Source organism: Ranitomeya imitator, chromosome 2 (genome assembly GCF_032444005.1).
Source record: "Ranitomeya imitator isolate aRanImi1 chromosome 2, aRanImi1.pri, whole genome shotgun sequence".
NCBI lineage: Eukaryota > Metazoa > Chordata > Amphibia > Anura > Dendrobatidae > Ranitomeya > Ranitomeya imitator.
The window spans coordinates 701,594,255-701,614,673 of record NC_091283.1 but is presented as its reverse complement, the minus strand read 5'-3'; the positions used below and the strand labels follow the sequence as shown (position 1 = coordinate 701,614,673).

Sequence of the window (20,419 nt, the reverse complement as noted above, 5' to 3'; positions counted from 1 at the left end):
AACTCCTTGACAGGGCATCAGCCTTCACATTCTTAGAGCCCGGAAGGTACGAAACCACAAAATCAAAACGGGAGAAAAATAACGACCATCGAGCCTGTCTCGGATTCAACCGTTTGGCAGACTCAAGATAAGTCAAATTCTTGTGATCTGTCAAGACCACCACGCGATGCTTGGCTCCTTCAAGCCAATGACGCCACTCCTCGAATGCCCACTTCATGGCCAACAACTCTCGATTACCAACATCATAATTGCGCTCAGCAGGTGAAAACTTTCTAGAAAAGAAAGCACATGGCTTCATCACCGAGCAATCAGAACTTCTTTGCGACAAAACAGCCCCAGCTCCAATCTCAGAAGCATCAACCTCAACCTGAAACGGGAGCGAAACATCTGGCTGGCACAACACAGGGGCAGAAGAAAAACGACGCTTCAACTCCTGAAAAGCCTCTACAGCTGCAGAAGACCAATTGACCACATCAGCACCCTTCTTGGTCAAATCAGTCAACGGTTTAGCAACACTAGAAAAATTAGCGATGAAGCGCCGATAAAAATTAGCAAAGCCCAGGAACTTTTGCAGGCTCTTCACAGATGTCGGCTGAGTCCAATCGTAAATGGCCTGGACTTTAACAGGGTCCATCTCGATAGTAGAAGGGGAAAAAATGAACCCCAAAAATGAAACCTTCTGAACTCCAAAGAGACACTTTGACCCCTTCACAAACAAGGAATTCGCACGAAGGACCAGGAACACCATTCTGACCTGCTTCACATGAGACTCCCAATCATCCGATAAGACCAAAATATCATCCAAATACACAATCAGGAATTTATCCAGGTACTCTCGGAAGATGTCATGCATAAAGGACTGAATACTGATGGAGCATTGGAAAGCCCGAATGGCATAACCAGGTACTCAAAATGGCCCTCGGGCATATTAAATGCTGTTTTCCATTCATCGCCTTGTTTAATACGCACAAGATTATACGCCCCTCGAAGATCTATCTTGGTGAACCAACTAGCCCCTTTAATACGAGCAAACAAATCAGACAGCAACGGCAAAGGATACTGAAATTTGACTGTAATTTTATTGAGAAGGCGGTAATCAATACAAGGTTTCAAAGAACCATCCTTCTTGGCCACAAAAAAGAACCCTGCTCCTAACGGTGATGACGACGGGCGAATATGGCCTTTCTCCAAGGATTCCTTTATATAACTCCGCATAGCGGCGTGTTCTGGCACAGATAAATTGAACAATCAGCCCTTAGGAAACTTACTACCAGGAATCAAATTAATTGCACAATCGCAATCCCTATGAGGAGGTAGGGCACTGGCTTTGGGCTCATCAAATACATCCCGATAATCCGACAAAAACTCTGGAACTTCAGAAGGAGTGGAAGACGAAATAGACAAAAATGGAACATCACCATGTACCCCCTGGCAACCCCAGCTGGACACAGACATAGATTTCCAGTCCAATACTGGATTATGAACCTGTAGCCATGGCAACCCCAAAACGACCACATCATGCAGATTATGCAACACCAGAAAGCGGATATCCTCTTGATGTGCAGGAGCCATGCACATGGCCAATTGGGTCCAGTACTGAGGCTTATTCTTGGCCAAAGGCGTAGCATCAATTCCTCTCAATGGAATAGGATACTGCAAGGGCTCCAAGAAAAAACCACAGCGCCTAGCATACTCCAAGTCCATCAAATTCAGGGCAGCGCCTGAATCCACAAATGCTATAACAGAATAGGATGACAAAGAACAAATCAGAGTAACGGACAATAGAAATTTAGACTGTACCGTACCAATGGTGTCAGACCTAGCGAACCGCTTAGTGCGCTTAGGACAATCGGAGATAGCATGAGTGGAATCACCACAGTAAAAACATAGCCCATTCCGACGTCTGTGTGCTTGCCGTTCAGCTCTGGTCAAAGTCCTATCACATTGCATAGGCTCAGGCCCATGCTCAGATAGTACCGCCAAATGGTGCACAGTTTTACGCTTACGCAAGCGTCGATCGATCTGAATGGCCAAAGACATAGACTCATTCAGACCAGCAGGCATGGGAAATCCCACCATGACATCCTTAAGGGCTTCAGAGAGACCCTTTCTGAAGATTGCTGCCTGGGCACATTCATTCCACTGAGTGAGCACAGACCACTTTCTAAACTTCTGACAATATATCTCCGCTTCATCCTGACCCTGACACAGAGCCAGCAAGATTTTCTCTGCCTGATTCACTGAATTAGGTTCATCATAAAGCAATCCAAGCGCCAGGAAAAATGCATCAACATCACGCAATGCCGGATCTCCTGGCGCAAGGGAAAATGCCCAGTCTTGAGGGTCACCACGTAACAAAGAAATAATGATCTTTACTTGTTGAACAGGGTCACCTGAGGAGCGAGGTTTCAAGGCAAGAAACAATTTACAATTATTTTTGAAATTCAAGAACTTAGATCTATCACCAAAAAACAAATCAGGAATTGGAATCCTAGGCTCTGACATCGGATTCTGAACCACAAAATCTTGAATGTTTTGTACACTTATAGTGAGATTATCCATCAAAGAGGACAGACCTTGTATGTCCATGTCTACACCTGTGTTCTGAACCACCCAGATGTAAAGGGGAAAAGAGAGACAAAACACACTGCAAAGAAAAAAAATGGTCTCAGAACTTCTCTTATCCCTCTATTTAGATGCATTAGTACTTTGGGCCACCTGTACTGTTATGACCTGGTGGTCAGGACAACAATGGACCTGGTGGTTAAGAGCACACGGAATGACCTGATAGTTACTGATAATATAGGACGAGCTCTGGGATGTGGGAACTCTGCTGACCGCAATCCCTAATCCTATCAACCACACTAGAAATAGCCGTGGATTGCTCCTAACGCTCCCTATGCGACTCGGCACAGCCTAAGGAACTAGCTAGCCCTAAAGATAGAAAAATAAAGCCTACCTTGCCTCAGAGAAATTCCCCAAAGGAAAAGGCAGCCACCCACACATAATGACTGTGAGTAAAGACGAAAATACAAACACAGAGATGAAATAGATTAAGCAAAGTGAGGCCCGACTTACTGAACAGACTGAGGATAGGAAAGGTAGCTTTGCGGTCAGCACAAAAACCTACAAAAAGACCACGCAGAGGGCGCAAAAAGACCCTCCGCACCGACTCACGGTGCGGAGGCGCTCCCTCTGCGTCCCAGAGCTTCCAGCAAGCAAGACAAAAATCAAAATAGCAAGCTGGACAGAAAAATAGCAAACCAGAGAAAAACAAGCAGTCACTTAGCTTCTGCTGGGAAGACAGGTCACAAGAACGATACAGGAGTGGACTAGACCAATACTGGAACATTGACAGGTGGCATGGAGCAAAGATCTAAGTGGAGTTAAATAGAGCAGCAGCTAACGAATTAACCTCGTCACCTGTGGAAGGAAACTCAGAAACACCCACAGCCACCAGAGAAAGTCCATGGACAGAACCAGCCGAAGTACCATTCATGACCACAGGAGGGAGCCCGACAGCAGAATTCACAACAAGTTTCCACCTATTCGTTCCTCATTTGTTTTGTTGTGCCTTTCCTGTTTGGAGACATATTGCTTGAAGTTTCCGGTCTTGACGCTTTGATGTCTTCCTTGGTCTACCAGTATGTTTGCCTTTAACAACCTTCCCATGTTGTTTGTATTTGGTCCAGATTTTAGACACAGCTGACTGCGAACAACCAACATCTTTTGCAACATTGCGTGATAATATACCCTTTTTTAAGAGTTTGATAATCCTCTCCTTTGTTTCAATTGACATCTCTTGTGTTGGAGCCATGATTCATGTCAGTCCACTTGGTGCAACAGCTCTCCAAGTTGTGATCACTCCTTTTTAGATGCAGACTAGCAAGCAGATCTAATTTGATGCAGGTGTTAATTTTGGGTATGAAAATTTACAGGGTGATTCCATAATTTTTTCCTCAGAATTAAATGATTCCATAATTTTTCCCCTATCTTAGTTACAAAAAGTAACCATTACTGACTACCAAATTTTTTGTTCTTGATTTCTTTTAGTGTTTCTTAAAGCCAGAAAGTTGCCATTTGAAATTACTTTAGTTTTGTGCCATGTCTGTGATCTGCTATTTTTCTACAATATTAATCAACTGAGTGAACATCCTCCAAGGCGGGGGGTTCCATAATTTTTGCCAGGGGTTGTATATCTAGCTGCAGTTTTCTGTGGCTTTTTTTCTTCTCCTGATTCCTGTTCCCTTTTTCTAAAGCAATCCATTAGCCCCATATTTTAACATTTATTTGCTTGTTCACGCTGCCTACTACAGCCAGGTTATTGAAATCTAAGAACGTGCAAATCTACCTTTTTTTTGGGGGGGCGGGGGGGGAGGACCCAGACACCAGATGTGAGTGTGCCAAAAAATCTTTTATTTTTTCTTGTGTCATAGCTAACTTGTTGACACAATTTTGTTGTGTCCAAAAAAATCAAGGCCACATTTACACCAGTCTTTTATCTGAGGCTGATGGCTGGGGTATATATGGTAGAAAAATTGTAGCTTCGCAGGCATAAGTTTCATAGTTCTGTCTGTTAGCCTTGTTCCACACTTTTTTTTTACAAATTCTCCAAAACCCCCCAAAATTTATACAGTCTGTTATGTCTGGCTGACGCCTGTTGTATCTGTGGTGGAAAAATCGTAGCTTCGCAGGCATAAGTTCATAGTTGTGTCAGCTAGTGTTGTTGTACTCATTTTTTATTTTTTGCCAAATTTCACATACAAGAGAAAAAAAAATAGACAGTCTGTTATCTGTGGCTGTGAGCTGGTGTATCGGTGGTGGAAAAATCGTAGCTTCGCAGGTTTCATAGTTCTGTCTGCTAGCTTTGTTCCACTTTTTTTTAAAAATTCTCCCAAACCCCCCCCCAAAAATGTATACAGTCTGTTATGTCAGGCTGAGGCCTGTTTTATCTGTGGTGGAAAAATCGTAGCTTCTCAGGCATAAGTTTCATAGTTCTGTCTGCTAGACTTGTTCCACTTTTTTTTTTTAATTCTCCAAAACCCCCCATAAAATGTATACAGTCTGTTACGTCAGGCTGAGGCCTGGTGTATCGGTGGTGGAAAAATCATAGTTTTGCAGGCATACGTATCATAGTTCTGCGTGCTAGCCTTGGTCTTCTTTTTGAAAAAAAAAATTCACCCCCCAAAAGAAAAATTATACAGTCTGTTATGTCAGGCTGAGGCCTGGTGTATCTGTGGTGCAAAAATCGTAGCTTTGAAGGCATACTGATCAGATATAATTTTGCTCCAAATAAATACATTTGTGTTGAGCTTTTGAAAATGGGGAGGTCAAGGGACAGGGAAGTGAACGTGATGCTGATGGTGCATGCAGAGGACGAGGACGTGGCCAAGTTGAAATTGGGCCACAGCAAAGACCCACATCTTCTCGCTCGACCTTCCTGTCCTAGTTTCTAGGGGATGGCAGCACAATCACTATTGAAGCTAGTGCAGTGTGAAACGGTTGTAGGTTGGATAGCGAATAATGCTTCCAGTCACTTAGCCAGCACTATCATGTCTTCCACACGGTCAAGTCTGAGTAGCCGTGAGTGTGGACGGATATTCCTCACCCTGATCCTCCTTCCTCCCACCATGCCGAGAGCCCTGAGACAACTGATCCCACACTTGGACACTCCGAAGAGCTGTTCAGTTTTCCCTTTCAAGATTCCGTACTCTCGGCCAGTCAAGTTGAAGTGGGGCCAGATGAGCAGCCACGGTCACACAAAGGCGATGGTGGGAAAGTATCACAAGAAGTGGACGATGATGAGACACAATTGCCAGAAAGTCAGGACGAGGAGCAGGGTGCGGATGTGGAAGATGAGGTGGTGGATGACATAATGACTGACCCAACCTGGCAGGAGGACATGCAGAGTGAGGACAGCAGCACACATGGGGAAGGAGGCACATCACCCCATCAGGCAGGAAGTCGCGCCGAGTTGGTTGACAGGGGAGCGGCGCATATTGCAAGTGCCTGCAATCCCCCATCATGAAAATGCCCCCGGTCACTCTATATGCCCCCTGTTGACATGCACATGGCCCTCCCTGTCACTCTATATGCCCCCTGCTCACAGGCACATGATAAAATAACAAACACTTAACTCACTTTCCGATGATGGCTTCGTGCTCACAGCTGCCCCGTGGCTCTTCCTGTGTCTTTGCCAACATCCGATCGGCACAGCACAGTGATGTCATCACTGTGTGCCCAGGTCACATGATTGGATGCCCAGGAAACAGGAAGCGCAACCGAGGAGCTGGGAGCACGGAGCCATCATCGTAAGGTTAGTTAAGTGTTTGTTATTTTATCAAGTGTGTGAGAGCAGGAGGAATATGGTGACCGGGGGAACCATGTGTTTGCCAGCAGGAGTGCATATAGAGAGAGGGGGGACATGTGTGTGCCAGCAGGGGGTCATATAGTGACCGGGGGCGCTATATCCAGGATGGAATGGGGGCTATATGCCAGCACAAGGGGGCAATGTGCCAGAGGGGGCAATGTGCTAATGTGACAGCACAAGTGGCAGTGTGCCAGCACAAAGGGGTAATGGTCCAGCACAAGTGGGCAGTGTGCCAGCAGCACAGGGGGCAATGTGCCAGCAGCAAAGGGGGGCAATGTGCCAGGATGGGGGTTATATAGATACCAGAATGAGGGACAAATATATGATTTGTAAGACAGGCACTGGCATTATAAAACAAACTCCCATTTAACATAAAAAAATATTTTTTTTATTTTTCTTCACCAAATTTGGGGGTGCGTCATATAATCAGGTGCGTCTTATAAACAGAAAAATACGGTAGACCCCTTTCCAAGTTATCATTCAGTAAAGACCTTATGTTTGAACGATGGACTCATTCATTGAACTGTGGAACTCATAGTCCTGGCCAGCCAACAGCATTGGCTACAGACGGCCTGCATGGGCACAAAGCCCTAACAGCACCAACTCACTGACCCAGGCAGGACACACTTTTTCAAGTAGCGCATTGGGGCGTGAGAGGAGAAGATGAATGCCTCACCTGTGGCTATCGCCCTGTGCCACGCTACAATAGAAGTACTGTTTATTACATAAGACTGTCAGAATTATAGCAAAATGTAAGAGTGCCTATAATTACAAAAGAAATATTGCAAATAAATTAGAACTATACTTTTTATTAGAAAAAGTGCATTAATAAATATTATCTAAATTTTATAATTGTTTTTTTCCCTACTGCATAATTTTTTTAAATGTTATTTTTTTATGTATAACTTCTACATATCCCGATTCTGACAATTTTTTAAAAATCTAATTTAGGTTACAGTGAAATACATTCAGCAGAATGGTGCTGTTATTCCTGTCCGGGTTCATACTATTGTAATATCAGTGCAGCATGATGAGACCGTCTCCTTAAGTGACATGCAGGAAGCCTTAAAGAATAAAGTTATAAAGGCTGTTGTTCCCGACAAGTATCTGGATGAGAAGACTATTTACCATTTACAGCCAAGTGGGCGTTTTGTTATTGGTGGTCCCCAGGTGACTTCATTACCTAATTTTTGAATATGTCTGGAACATATACAGTAGATTTTTCATCACTCTTATATATTTTTTTCTATTTTGTCAAAATGTTATTTTATTAATCTTTAGAACAAAATGTTTTTTGATATATTACAGGGTGATGCTGGCGTCACAGGCCGAAAGATTATTGTAGATACATATGGAGGATGGGGTGCCCATGGTGGTGGAGCTTTTTCAGGAAAAGACTACACAAAAGTAGATCGATCTGCTGCCTATGCTGCCCGATGGGTTGCAAAATCTTTGGTGCATTCTAAGCTCTGCCACCGTGTCTTGGTTCAAGTATGGTTAATTTGCTTTTTTTTCTTGTGTTACTTAGTTTGCTTAAAGAACTACCTGTAAAGTTCATTTTTATATGGATTTACATAGGTGTCATATGCCATCGGTGTGGCCCAGCCATTATCAGTTTCACTGTTTACTTATGGGACCTCGGAAAAAACTGAAAAGGAGCTGTTGGATATTGTCAATAAAAACTTTGATCTGAGACCTGGAGTCATAGTCAGGTAAAATTAATGAAACACATCTAATTATGAGAGTTTCTTATTCAGTTTATTCATTTACTGTTGTATAAGACTGGTTCTTGATACTTACCTGTCATGGCAGTCACAAAAGGGCATATCTCACACCTTTTAAAGAAAAGAAATGTGTTGCTGAACAACGAAAGTATTTGTTCCCTTTTTGAAGCACCTTAGCATTCTCTCCCACCAGACACCTTTAATGTCACCACATCTCCCTTATATACAGTATAATGCTTTGCAGCTTTCCTATACATTGTATGATGCTCTTACTGCTCCACTACAGTATTAAGTCCCATAACTTCCTTCAAAGAGTATTATAGCACTAACTGCTCCGTATACACAGTATCATGGCCCCAACGGCTCCCTATACACAACATAATGGCCTCCTAGCTCCCCTATATATGGTATGATGCCTCCTCAGCTCCATATACATTTACAAAGTATAATGGCCACTCTATACTTAGTATGATGCTCTCACATCTCATTTATACCCTGCATGATTGTTCCACAGCTCCCCTTACACATTATGAAGGCACAAAATACAAAGTATGGTGGCCCCCTATATACAGTATAATGCCCTACAACTCCCCATATATAATATGAAGATCCTTCAGCCACCTCTGAAGAGTATGAGGCTTTGCAGCTATCCTATGAACAGTATCATGCCCACCATAGCTCCCCTATATACAGTGTGAAGGCCACCACACCTCCTATGCATATACGCCCCCACAACTCCCCTATATAGAGTACAATGCTCTTAGAGCTCCCCAATATACAGTATGATGCCCTTACAGCTCCCTTACAAACAGTATGATTCCCCCATATACATAGTGTGATGGCTCTCAGAGCTCCCTTATACTCGTATGATGGCTCCACAATTCCTTATGCATAGTATTATGATAGCTATATGCAATATGATAGCTCCCACTGCTCCTTTATACCTAGTATAGTCCCCACAAGGATTGACTGAAAAAGTAATAAATACTCACCTAGCCGCATTCCCCTGATGCACTGCTCACATTTGTATATACACACATACAGTTGTGCTCAAAAGTTTATATACCCCGGCAGAATGTTTGCTTTCTAGGCCTATTTTCAGAGAATATGATTGATAACACTTGAACATTTTCTCCACTCATGGTTAGTGGTTGGGTGAAGCCATTTGTTAACAAACTACTGTGATTTCTCTTTTTAAATCATAATGACAACCCAAAACATCCAAATGACCCTGATCAAAAGTTCACATACCCTGATGTTTTTGGCCTGATAACATGCCCAGAAGTTAGCACAATTTGGTTTGAATGGCTACAAAATGTAACATCCTCACCTGTGACCTGTTTGCTTGTAATCAGTGTGTGTGCATAAAAGCTGAGTGAGTTTCTGGGATCCAGACAGACTCTTGCATCTTTCATCGAGCCACTGATGTTTCTGGATTGTGAGTCATGGGGAAAGCAAAAGAATTGTCATCTGATCTACAGGAAAAGGAACTTGAACTGAATAAAACAGGAAAGGGATACAAAAAGATATCCAAAGAATTGATAATGCCAGTCAGCAGCGTTCAAACTGTGATGAACAAATGGAAAAGCAGGGGCTCTGTAAAAACAAAACCACAGTCAGGTAGACCAACAAACATTTCATCCACAACTGCCTGGAAAATTGTTTGGGATGCAAAGAAAAACCCAGATATAACATCAGCTGAAATACTGGACTCTCTGAAAACTAGCAGTGTGGCTGTTTCAAGATGCACAATAAGGAGGCACTTAAAGAAAAATGGGCTACATGGTCGAGTCGCCAGAAAAAAGCCATTACTGCGCAAATGCCATAAAGTATTGCCTACAATTTGAAAAATTGCACAGAGATGAGCCTCAAAACTTCTGGAACAAGGTAATTTTGAGTGATGAGACCAAAATTGAACTTTTTGGCCACAATCATAAATGTTACATTTAGAGAGGTAAACAAGGCCTATTATGTAATGAACACCATTCCTACTGTAAACCTCGGAGGTGGATCGCTGATGTTTTGGGGTTGTATGAGCTACAAAGGCACATGAAACTTGGTCAAAGTTGAAGGAAAGATGAATGCAGCACATTATAAGCAAATACTTGAGGCAAATTTGCACTCATCAGCCCGGAAACTGCGCATGGGACGTACTTGGACGTTCTAACATGACAACGATCCAAAACACAAGTCTAAGTCGACCAGTCATTGGCTACAGCAGAACAAAGTGAAGGTTCTGGAGTGGCCATCTCAGTTTCCTGACCTTAATATCCTTGAGCCAATCTGGGGAGATCTCAAGCATGCAGTTCATGCTAGATAGCTCAGGAATTTACATGCAAATTACCTCTTCAGAGGGAAAGAGGACTTAAACTCTATATAGTGCCTCTTGTTGGAAGTAACGATCCTACAAGTCACAATCAACCATTTAACAAGTCTTACAATATGACTTAGGATAAAAGTCAAATCAGGATCTCAATTTGCAGACACTTTTTTTGGGCTGTTGGCCCTCATCAGTGCAAAGTATGAGATCTGATTTGGCTCTGGACTGGGGTCTAAGGGGTAAGGCTTCTACTTGTGTCATATTGCAAGACTTGTTAAAAGGTTGATTGTGACATGTAGGATTGCTACTTCCAACAGGTGGCGCTATATAGAGTTCAAGTCCTCTTTCTCTCTGAAGAGGCAATTTGCATATAAAATTTCCCAGAGGAGCATTGTATGGCAAATAAGCCTCCTTACGTTGACAAGCCAGAGCTGCTATGTTACTTTCCACAAGGAGAAGCCGTAGGGTATGTGTCCATGGTCCAGAATCCCAGCGCTTTGGAAGCAGCGGATACCGCGCTCTGCCCAAAGTGCTGCCCCCTTTGTATGCGCCGTGATTCCACCTGTGTTCATTGAACAGAGGAGGATTCACCGCATCCTATACATTGGACTGTGTTATTTATCTTGCGGAGACTGAGCGTCTCCGCAAGATAAATAGACATGCTGCGGTTTAGAAAGACGCGCCGCATTTCTGGTTACGCAGCTCTGCCACCTGCGTGTTTGTACGCACAGTGGAGAAGGGGTTTCATAAAATCCCCTCCACTATGCTGTAACATCTGGACGCTGCAGATTGGACGCTATGGCTGTACGCAGCCTCCAATCCGAAGCAAATCCTGAAAGGAATACGCCCCGTGGAAACATACCCTTACCCCTCAGGAATTTACAGTAACTGAAGGCTTTTTGCCAAGAAGAGTGGGCAGTTTTACCATCTGACTTAATAAAAAACCTCATCCACAACTACCACATAATACTCCAAGCTGTCATTGATGCTAGAGAGGGAAACACATGGTATTAAGAAATGGGGTATGTGAACTTTTGTTCATGGTGATATGGATGTTTTAGGTTGTCATTATGATTTATAAAGAGAAAACACAGTAGTTTGACAATAAATGGCTTCACTCAACCACTAACTATGAGTGGAGAAAAAGTTTAAAAGTTTTGGTGTTATCAATGATATGCTCTTAAAAAATTGCCAAGAAAGCAAAAATTCTGCAGGGGCATGTAAACTTTTGAGCACAACTGTATACAACAGGTCAAAGAAGTATTCAACACTTCATCAATTTTCTAATTAAATATATTTCTTTAAGTGCTGTTGGCATTAAAATCTCACCAGAAGTTGGTAACAACCCATCTTATCCACACAGGCAAAATAATCAAACAATAGATGGCCGTGAATAAAGTTATGTGAAATAATGATAAATGACACAGGGAAAGGGAATTGAAGTCAGGGAAAGAGAGGTGCAAAAAACCATGGAAAGTCATGATACCAGCTGAAATCCATCAGTACTTTGAAAGTACCATAATTTTTGGATTATAAGATGCACTCTTTTTCCCCATAAATTTGGTTTCCATTACTTCATATTTTGCCTATCATCAAAGTATCTATCCAGTCTATGATTTTCTTTATTCTACAACTTTTCATTTTTTTCGTACTGCAATTTCAATGTAATGTAAATGCTATACACGTCATAAAAGAATATATGCACATTTAACAATGTAGATTATTTGTCTTTCTACAGGGACCTTGATTTGAAGAAGCCTTTATACCAGAACACTGCATGTTATGGGCATTTTGGTAGAGAAGGATTTTCTTGGGAAGTTCCAAAGGAATTGATCTTTTAACAGGAGATAGAAGAACTGACAATATCGAGTAAAAAAATAGAGCAACATAGAACATTCTCCTTCAAGAATTCCTAATTTACTATTAATTAACATTTGTGATGACATCAAGGAAAATATCATGTGAAGCAATAGCAAGGAATGGATCATCTGGGAGTAAAAAGTATTAATCCGAACTCAAGCAGATATTCTACATTACTTCATACTGTATTGTGCTGAATATCTAGCTTTTCTGTTTGTAGATTGTTCTCATGGTATTAATAACTTAACAGTTCAGGTTTATAAACTCCACTACATAACCTAACATTAATATTTCTGATGTTAAAAATAAGGTTTTCATACGTTTTGTAAGACTCGATGCACCATCTTAAAGCCATTTTTCCAGTTTACACAAATTGTTATCATTAATTAGGCCACATTAACAAATGTTTGCAAAAAAATAATTTAAAAAATCAAAAACATATTCATTATACATTCTTTATTAATTCATTATGGTTTTCACAATCTTTGCTTGCTTTTATTCAATACTTCATCCTGTAGTTTCAGGGGATGAAAATCTGTTCCGGTAACATGATGGATCTTCAGGTGCACTGCTCGTTTTAGTGTTGTTATAGGAAGATTAGTGCACATAAAGGATGACATTAATAACGATGGACACCTGTAAAAGAACAGTTTATGGATCTCTTACTATCTAGAAGCTTATAAAAAGGCAGTGTCTTATATTTCTTTAACAATCTGTAACAAACAGTAAAAGATAGAATTAGTGAGCTTAGTACATAAACAATCTAATATAGTAGGAAACTACTTTTTAAGGACCATTCCAGTGTTTTTTCTTTTATTTCCCCCTCCTTTAGCTATCAGTTATTTGTGTACAGTGTGTGCTATAAAATACTTACACATTGCTGACTTCTGCCGCTTCCGATGCTGCTCTAGTCCTTTGCCCCATTATGTGACTGCAGTTACGCCCACCCCGACTCATACAACGTCTTCTATATGAGTCTATATAAGTCTATAAGACAATGGCCATTCTCTGTGTAAGCTGGCCAATGAGAGCTGCAGTCACAGGACCAGGGCCATGCTGGACATGGCAAAACACCCTGACCACTAAATGCTATAATGTACACCCTGGAGTGGTCCTCTGAGGTGGTGATGGGCTGTGTTATTAACTAGGCCTTTGTGTATCTGTGCAGGTTCAATATATTTTATATCCATTCACACATCACTTGACTTTGACTAATTTTATCTTTCCTGTATTGGTGCCAACTCACTTAATTCCAGTGAATTTTGATTGCAGGTATGCTTATACAAACTCCTATATCTTTAAATTTCCATGTCCATTAGACATTATAGTTTGTTAATCAATGTAGACTTGTGTCTTAAAAGACCACTTTACTGTTTTCAGAAATATTCTATAAGGTAATAAAGTCATAAACTGAAATTTTAGCCTTGAATTTGAAAATTCCAGCCCATAAAGTATCCAGGATTCCCTCTTTTGTTGCTCTTTGAGTCTCTGTGTCATGTACTCAATTACAGGTGCTGCATTTGACATAACACATTAAATCAGTTATTTCCCTATAAATTGTTACAAATAACCACCATATTTTTTGGAATATAGGATGCACTTTTTCTCCAAATCTAGCAGGAAAATGGTGGTGGGTATTATAATCCGAATGTATCTTACCGGTGGGGGATGGCTGTGGTGAAGTGGGGTCTCAAGAGGCAAGGTTGTTGCTTTAGCCAGCTGGCAGTGGCGGCAGGAGTGGTACAATACTGTGGGCCCCAGGCTGGTAGAAGGGGATGTTTGGTGGTGCGATGATGCGGCCAGCTCCTTGCACTCACAAAATGTCACTGGAGCACCCTCACTTCCATGGTTTTCAATGCGAGGGACTTTGGGAAAATGTCCTCCGGAGGCGGCGCATGTGCAGATTGAGATCTGGGCACCTAGATTTTTTCTACTGAGATCTCTGTGTCGAGAGCTCAAAACTGTGCATGCATCGATTCTGGCGGCCATTTTTCCTATGTCCACCGCTTTGAAAGCCATGGAAATAAGGGGGCTCCGTAGACAATTTGTGAAAGCCCGGGGCCTGCTGCACCACCGGACACCCCCTCGTGTTGTCGCCGGCTTCCTGCAGCAGCTTTCTGGGACACTGCTCCATTGTCTCAGCTCCCGAGGTAAGCTATAGTAAAAGTAGACTATAAGACACACCACTATCTTATTAAAAATATTTCTTTCCTATTTTCCTCCCCAAAATTTGGGGAGTGTCCTATGGTCTGCCGCATCTTGTAATCGGCAAAATGTGTTCGTTCATTAGCAAAATCAATCAGCGATCAACGGCTATGCAACTCCTGTGGGTGGACTGTGGTTTTTTTTACATAGTAGGTGATAATAACTCTTTAACACTTTAACAGCCTATGCCCTGTGTAGGATCCTTAGAGCAGGCTCAGGAGGTGTGCCTACTTCATACTGAGCAGAGGCAGGCCAGCAGTGTTTCACAGCCAGCATCTGCCACCAACATCAGTGACTGGAGCTACCTCAGGTCACAGCTGTTTAACTATTTAAATCATTCACATGGCACTTACATATTCTGCTCACTAGTGTGCTCACTCGCTGTCTCGAATAGGCCCCTCATGATGCTCTCACAGGGACCAGGTGGCCTGCTGAAGGCCCCCATGGCTGCCACCAGGGGTGGATTAAGGGTAGCCAGGGCCCCGGGCTGTTCAGACACTGTGCCCCCCCCAGTCATGTGACGGGGGTCATGTGACGGGGGTCATGTGACGGGGGTCATGAGACGGGGGTCATGTGACGAGGATCATGATATACTCGAACCAGATTATTCCAGAAAAATGGCCGGGCCCTACTCTACTGTAACCTATTAAATATTTGGTAGAATCTGCAATACAATTTAGGAATATTTTGACCAATAATATCACATGCAAGGAACAAATACCACCGCAACATGACCAGACCACAAATTACAACCACAGTGATCGAATAATATCACATACAAGGAACAAATACCACTGCACCATGTCAAGACCACATATTACCACCACTTGGTGACCAAATATCACATACAAGGGACAAATACCACAACACCATTTCCAGACCACATTTTACCACCACATAGTGACTGAATACTACAATACTGATCAGTAAAAAGCAACAACACAATACTATCACCATAAGTGCCAGTATTCACAGGAGATCTGTACTTAGTATGCAGTGTCTGTGTAGAGGTAATACAGAGATCACTGGTGACATTATACACAGGACCTCTATATAGTATACAGTGTATAGTGTCAGTGTATAGGTAACACTGACTCACCAGTGACGTCTCTAGGTGAAGTCCTTCATCTTTCATCCAGCACAGACCGCCATCATTTCTTCCAGCCAGGACTCGTTTCTGCAGGAAATAACAGTTATCTCGAGCTCCGCTTGTAGAACACATTACTTAATTTTTCACAACTTCTACATTACACCACATGAAGAAAAAAAGGCGATATAGTGTCACTCTGCACAGTAACAGGACCGACCCCCATTTAAAACAGTATACTCAAAAAATAAAATAAATACATCACTGCAGTAATAATATCCCTTAATTAGCCGCTATGGTAATAATATTCCACATCCTGGCCCCGTGTGTCTCATTCCTGGCTCCAGCCATATGTTCTCGCATCCTGCTCTCATGAGTATCCATTCTACCCCATATGATCTCCACATCCTGCCCCATATGTCTCCATCGTATCCATCCTGCCCCATGATCCAATCCTGCCCCATGTCTTTCATTCTGCCCCGTGTCTCCAATCATGCCCCGTGTCTACATTCTGCCCATACCTCCAGTCCTGCCCCCAGTGTGTCCAGCAATCTGCCCCAGTATGTCCAGCATATTGCCCCAGTGTCCAGCAATCTGCCCCAGTGTCTCCAGCATATTGCCCCCAGTGTGTCCAGCATTGCCCCCAGACAGTGTGTCCAGCAATCTGCCCCAGTGTGTCCAGCATATTACCCCCAGTGTGTCCAGCAATCTGCCCCAGTATGTCCAGCATAGTGCCCCAGTGTGTCCAGCATATTGCCTCCAGACAGTGTGTCCAGCAATCTGCCCCAGTGCGTCCAGCATTGCCCCCAGAAAGTGTGTCAAGAATATTACCAACCGTGTGTCCAGCAATCTGCCCCAGTATGTCCAGCATTTCCCCCAGTGTCTCCAGCATTGCCCCAGTGTCTCCAGCAATCTGCCCCAGTGTCTCCAGCAATCTGCCCCAGTGTCCTCCAGCAATCTGCCCCAGTGTCCTCCAGCCATCTGCCCCAGTGTCCTCCAGCCATCTGCCCCAGTGTCCTCCAGCCATCTGCCCCAGTGTCCTCCAGCCATCTGCCCCAGTGTCCTCCAGCATTGCCCCAGTGTCCTCCAGCCATCTGCCCCAGTGTCCTCCAGCCATCTGCCCCAGTGTCCTCCAGCCATCTGCCCCATTGTCCTCCAGCCATCTGCCCCAGTGTCCTCCAGCATTGCCCCAGTGTCCTCCAGCATTGCCCTCAGTGTGTCCACCATTATAAAAAAAAACAAAAAACAAGCAGTCTCCTCACCTGTCCGCGCTCCAGCGATGAGCTCCCTGCAGCAGAGCACACTCGCCGGCGACTGACAATGACGTCAGACACCGGCGACGTGTGCGCCTGCGGCCGACATCAGCCGCCAGCCTCCAATTGGCTGGCGGCTGTTGTTAACTATTGACGTGCGGGAGCGCGCCCACACGTCAATAGGAAACCGCCGCAGCGCCGGAAGGGGCCCGGTGAGCAGATGAGAAGGGGCCCGATGCAGGCCCCCTCTCTCTGCCCACCGGGTACGGCAGGGGGGCACATAAATGCCGGCATTCACAGATGATTATCAGAGGGTCAATCTGTGCGGTAGCCCAGGGCCCCCCAGACCACTGGGCCCTGGGCTACCGCCCATATTGACCCTCTGATAATCTGCCCCTGGCTGCCACCTAAGTCCTTCTGTGGCTACATAGGAAAACTTCAGTATCACAATAATTCTGTAGCATATAGTAACAAAAAATTATCCCAACTTCAGTAAAATAAAGGAATAAATGAAGAAGAAAAACAGATGAGAAATAGAATGCCAGAATTGCCATTTGTTGGTCAATGCTGTTCAAGACATTACATGAATCCCAAAATGGTATCAGTAAAAAACAAGCCTGCATACCGCTCCATCTACTGTAAAATCAATAGGTTACAGATTTCAGTATGTTTTGACACAATTTTATTAACAAAGTTCAACCTATTTTTAACCACTAAAAGTTTAAGAAATCTGCTAAGTTTAGTATTGCCTTTATCTTACTGACCTGGAGAATCATTTTGCCAATTCACCTGTATAGTGCAATGGAAAAAACAATGTCTGAATTGCATTTTTTTTTACCATATCACCCTACTTGAAATTTGTTTACAGTTTTTTTTGTAGCTTACATGATAAAATGAATAGCGTCATTTAAAACTATCACTCTTCCTACAAAAAACAAGTCACATACGGCTATAAGGGCAGAAAAGTGTTATTTCACTTGTGAAAGAACAGCAGGAAAAAACTAAGTGAAAAAAATGAAATAGGTCTTAAAAGAGTTCACAAGGATTCTGATGGAAATTAACCCATTTTTGCTTCCTGATTTATATGGAGGAAGAAATCAACCACCAAAACTATAGAGTAAACCATGAAAGTCCAGACAAGATTATATAATTTAAAATATATAACTTTATTTAATAATAGCAACAGTTATACTAAAAGAGATATAGGTCCACCATCCTATATTGACTATATTTGCATTTTAATTTAATTTTTTTTACATTTTTTGTATAAACTGTCCTGATACGTGCACACAATCTCTTTTAGTATAACTGTTGCTATTATTAAATAAAGTTATATATTTTAAATTATATAACCTTGTCTGGACTTTCAAGGTTTACTCTATAGTTTTGGAGGTTGGTTTCTTCCTGCATTTGAGTGGTCACCACTAGTGATGAGCGAATATACTCGTTACTCGAGATTTCCCGAGCACGCTCGGGTGTCCTCCGAGTATTTTTTAGCACTCCGAGATTTAGTTTTCCTCACATCAGCTGAATGATTTACATCTCTTAGCCAACTTGATTACATGTGGGGATTCCCTAGCAACCAGGCAACCCCCACATGTACTTGTGCTGGCTAACAGATGTAAATCATTCAGCTGAGGCGATGAAAACTAAATCTCCGAGCACTAAAAAATACTCGGAGGACACTCGAGCGTGATCGGGAAATCACGAGTATATTCGCTCATCACTAGTCACCACTTCTTTGATATAACACCAGGGACAGCTTACTGTATTTTGTTATATAACTTAAATTCTTTAAACTAATTGTTACATGAATATTGGTCCCTGAGGTGTTATCATACTGTTCTTATTTATATGGAGACTGATAGAAAAAAACATCATAAATCTACAGTTGTAATGTGAGGTTCCATAGATGTGTACTGTGAGGTACAGCACTGAAAGTGTTTTTAAAACTTGGTTATCAAATGTTTGTTAATAAATGTTTGCTCCAAGGTCAAAGGAGACAGCTGAAAACTCCCAGAACATCATGTAACCTGTTTTGCAAAATCGTATAATGATTAATTTGCAAATACAAATGAAAGGATCAGTGCCAGAGTTCAAAGACCCTACTAGTGAGTCGTCACCTAGAAGAGTACGCAATTTGTTTTACGCAAGAAAACAATATTTTGTAATCTGAAGTCTCTTGTTAGGTACCGCAACTTATACTTGACGCATATATTGGTTGTTTTCCTCAGCAGATTCTGCTGATGCAGACAACACTCAATGACAGGCAAATGTGTATGAGGGCAGCACTGCTGTGGAGGAAGACAAGGTTTACAGTATTGTGTTGATGAATTTGCATGCTCATGGATCAGAGTATGTCGGACCCTGAAAAATTAACTGTTTCGCCCTTGCTATAGTTTAGCGCTGGTCTTTGGGATCAAACGCTAGGAGACTTTTTTGGTCCATTATCAAATATCTCTGCAAAAGCAATGAGACGCACTTTCACTGCTTGTAGCCAGACACAATTGTGATAGCCCGCTAAAAAATACTTCTGCTAAAATCAATGGCAGAACAACTCAGTCATATCACTGGACTGTAACATAATTAAGCTAAAGACAAATGCTGCTAATGTTAGGAGATATTATCTAACATGCCTTATAGAAGCAAATGTGATTTTTGTAATTCATGTTGGAAATCTGTGATATACAATAAAATAGAATTTGTTTTATTTCTGATGTTTCATGTATAATTTGTCTCTTTAAAGGGAAGAGCCGAAAACCTATACAATGGCTCTCCCCGTGCTTCTTAGGGTATGTGCACACGTTGCAGATTTGCCTGTGGAATTTTCTGTGCAGATTCTGCATCTCATGGCAGAAAGCACAGCGAAAAATCCGTGCGGATTTGATGCATTTTTTTATGTGGATTTTCAGGTTTTTTTTCCATGCGTTTTTGAAAGCTAAATAAAGATCTATTAATGAACAAAAAAAAAAAGAATTGTAATGTCATTTCGTGCCCAACCTCTTCAATTACATACTCTATTGAAGAATAATATTTACACACACAGATAGATAGATAGATAGATAAATAATAGATAGGTAGATAATAGATATGTAGATAGATATATGCCATATTTTTCCGACCATAAGACGCACTTTTTTTCCTCCAAATTTGGGAGGAAAGTGTGGGTGCGTCTTATGGTACGGATGTGGGGAGGGGGATCGCACTGTTATGCCACTTCAGGATGTCCCTGCTGCGCAGAATCAGTGCTGGGGAAACCATGTGGTCCCGATGATTAAGTGCAGTGAATATTCATTAGCGGCTCCACACCCACCTATCAGCTGAGTGATGAGCCAGAGCAGCAAATGAATACTGCACTTAAGCAGGGACACACATGGCTTCCTCAGCGCTGATTCCTGCAGCAGCTGGGGAGATCTGTATGTCCGGGGGAGGAAGCAGCAGCAGGGGCCAGAGGAGAGAGGAGATTGCTGCATACCTGCCTGCCTGCCATGCCTGGGCTGGACGCCAAGTGCTGTGCACAAACAGGACCTGTTTGATGTCAGGAGTGGGCGGGTTGGAGCATCACATGACAGCTCAGAGCCCTCCCTCTTCTTGACATCA

General features: G+C 42.6%; 1 protein-coding gene across 1 annotated transcript in view; it reads left to right on the top strand.

The window, feature by feature from the left end:
• MAT1A (methionine adenosyltransferase 1A) overlaps positions 1-15,808 on the top strand; it is an 88,320-nt gene extending 72,512 nt beyond the window's left edge. Inside the window, exons 6-9 of the mRNA XM_069755815.1 lie at positions 7,322-7,540; positions 7,679-7,861; positions 7,949-8,082; positions 12,153-15,808. Of these exons, the coding sequence (XP_069611916.1) occupies positions 7,322-7,540; positions 7,679-7,861; positions 7,949-8,082; positions 12,153-12,255 (639 nt within the window). The 3' untranslated portion in view covers positions 12,256-15,808. The remainder of the gene's footprint in view (positions 1-7,321; positions 7,541-7,678; positions 7,862-7,948; positions 8,083-12,152) is intronic.
• The last annotated feature ends 4,611 nt before the right edge of the window (positions 15,809-20,419 follow it).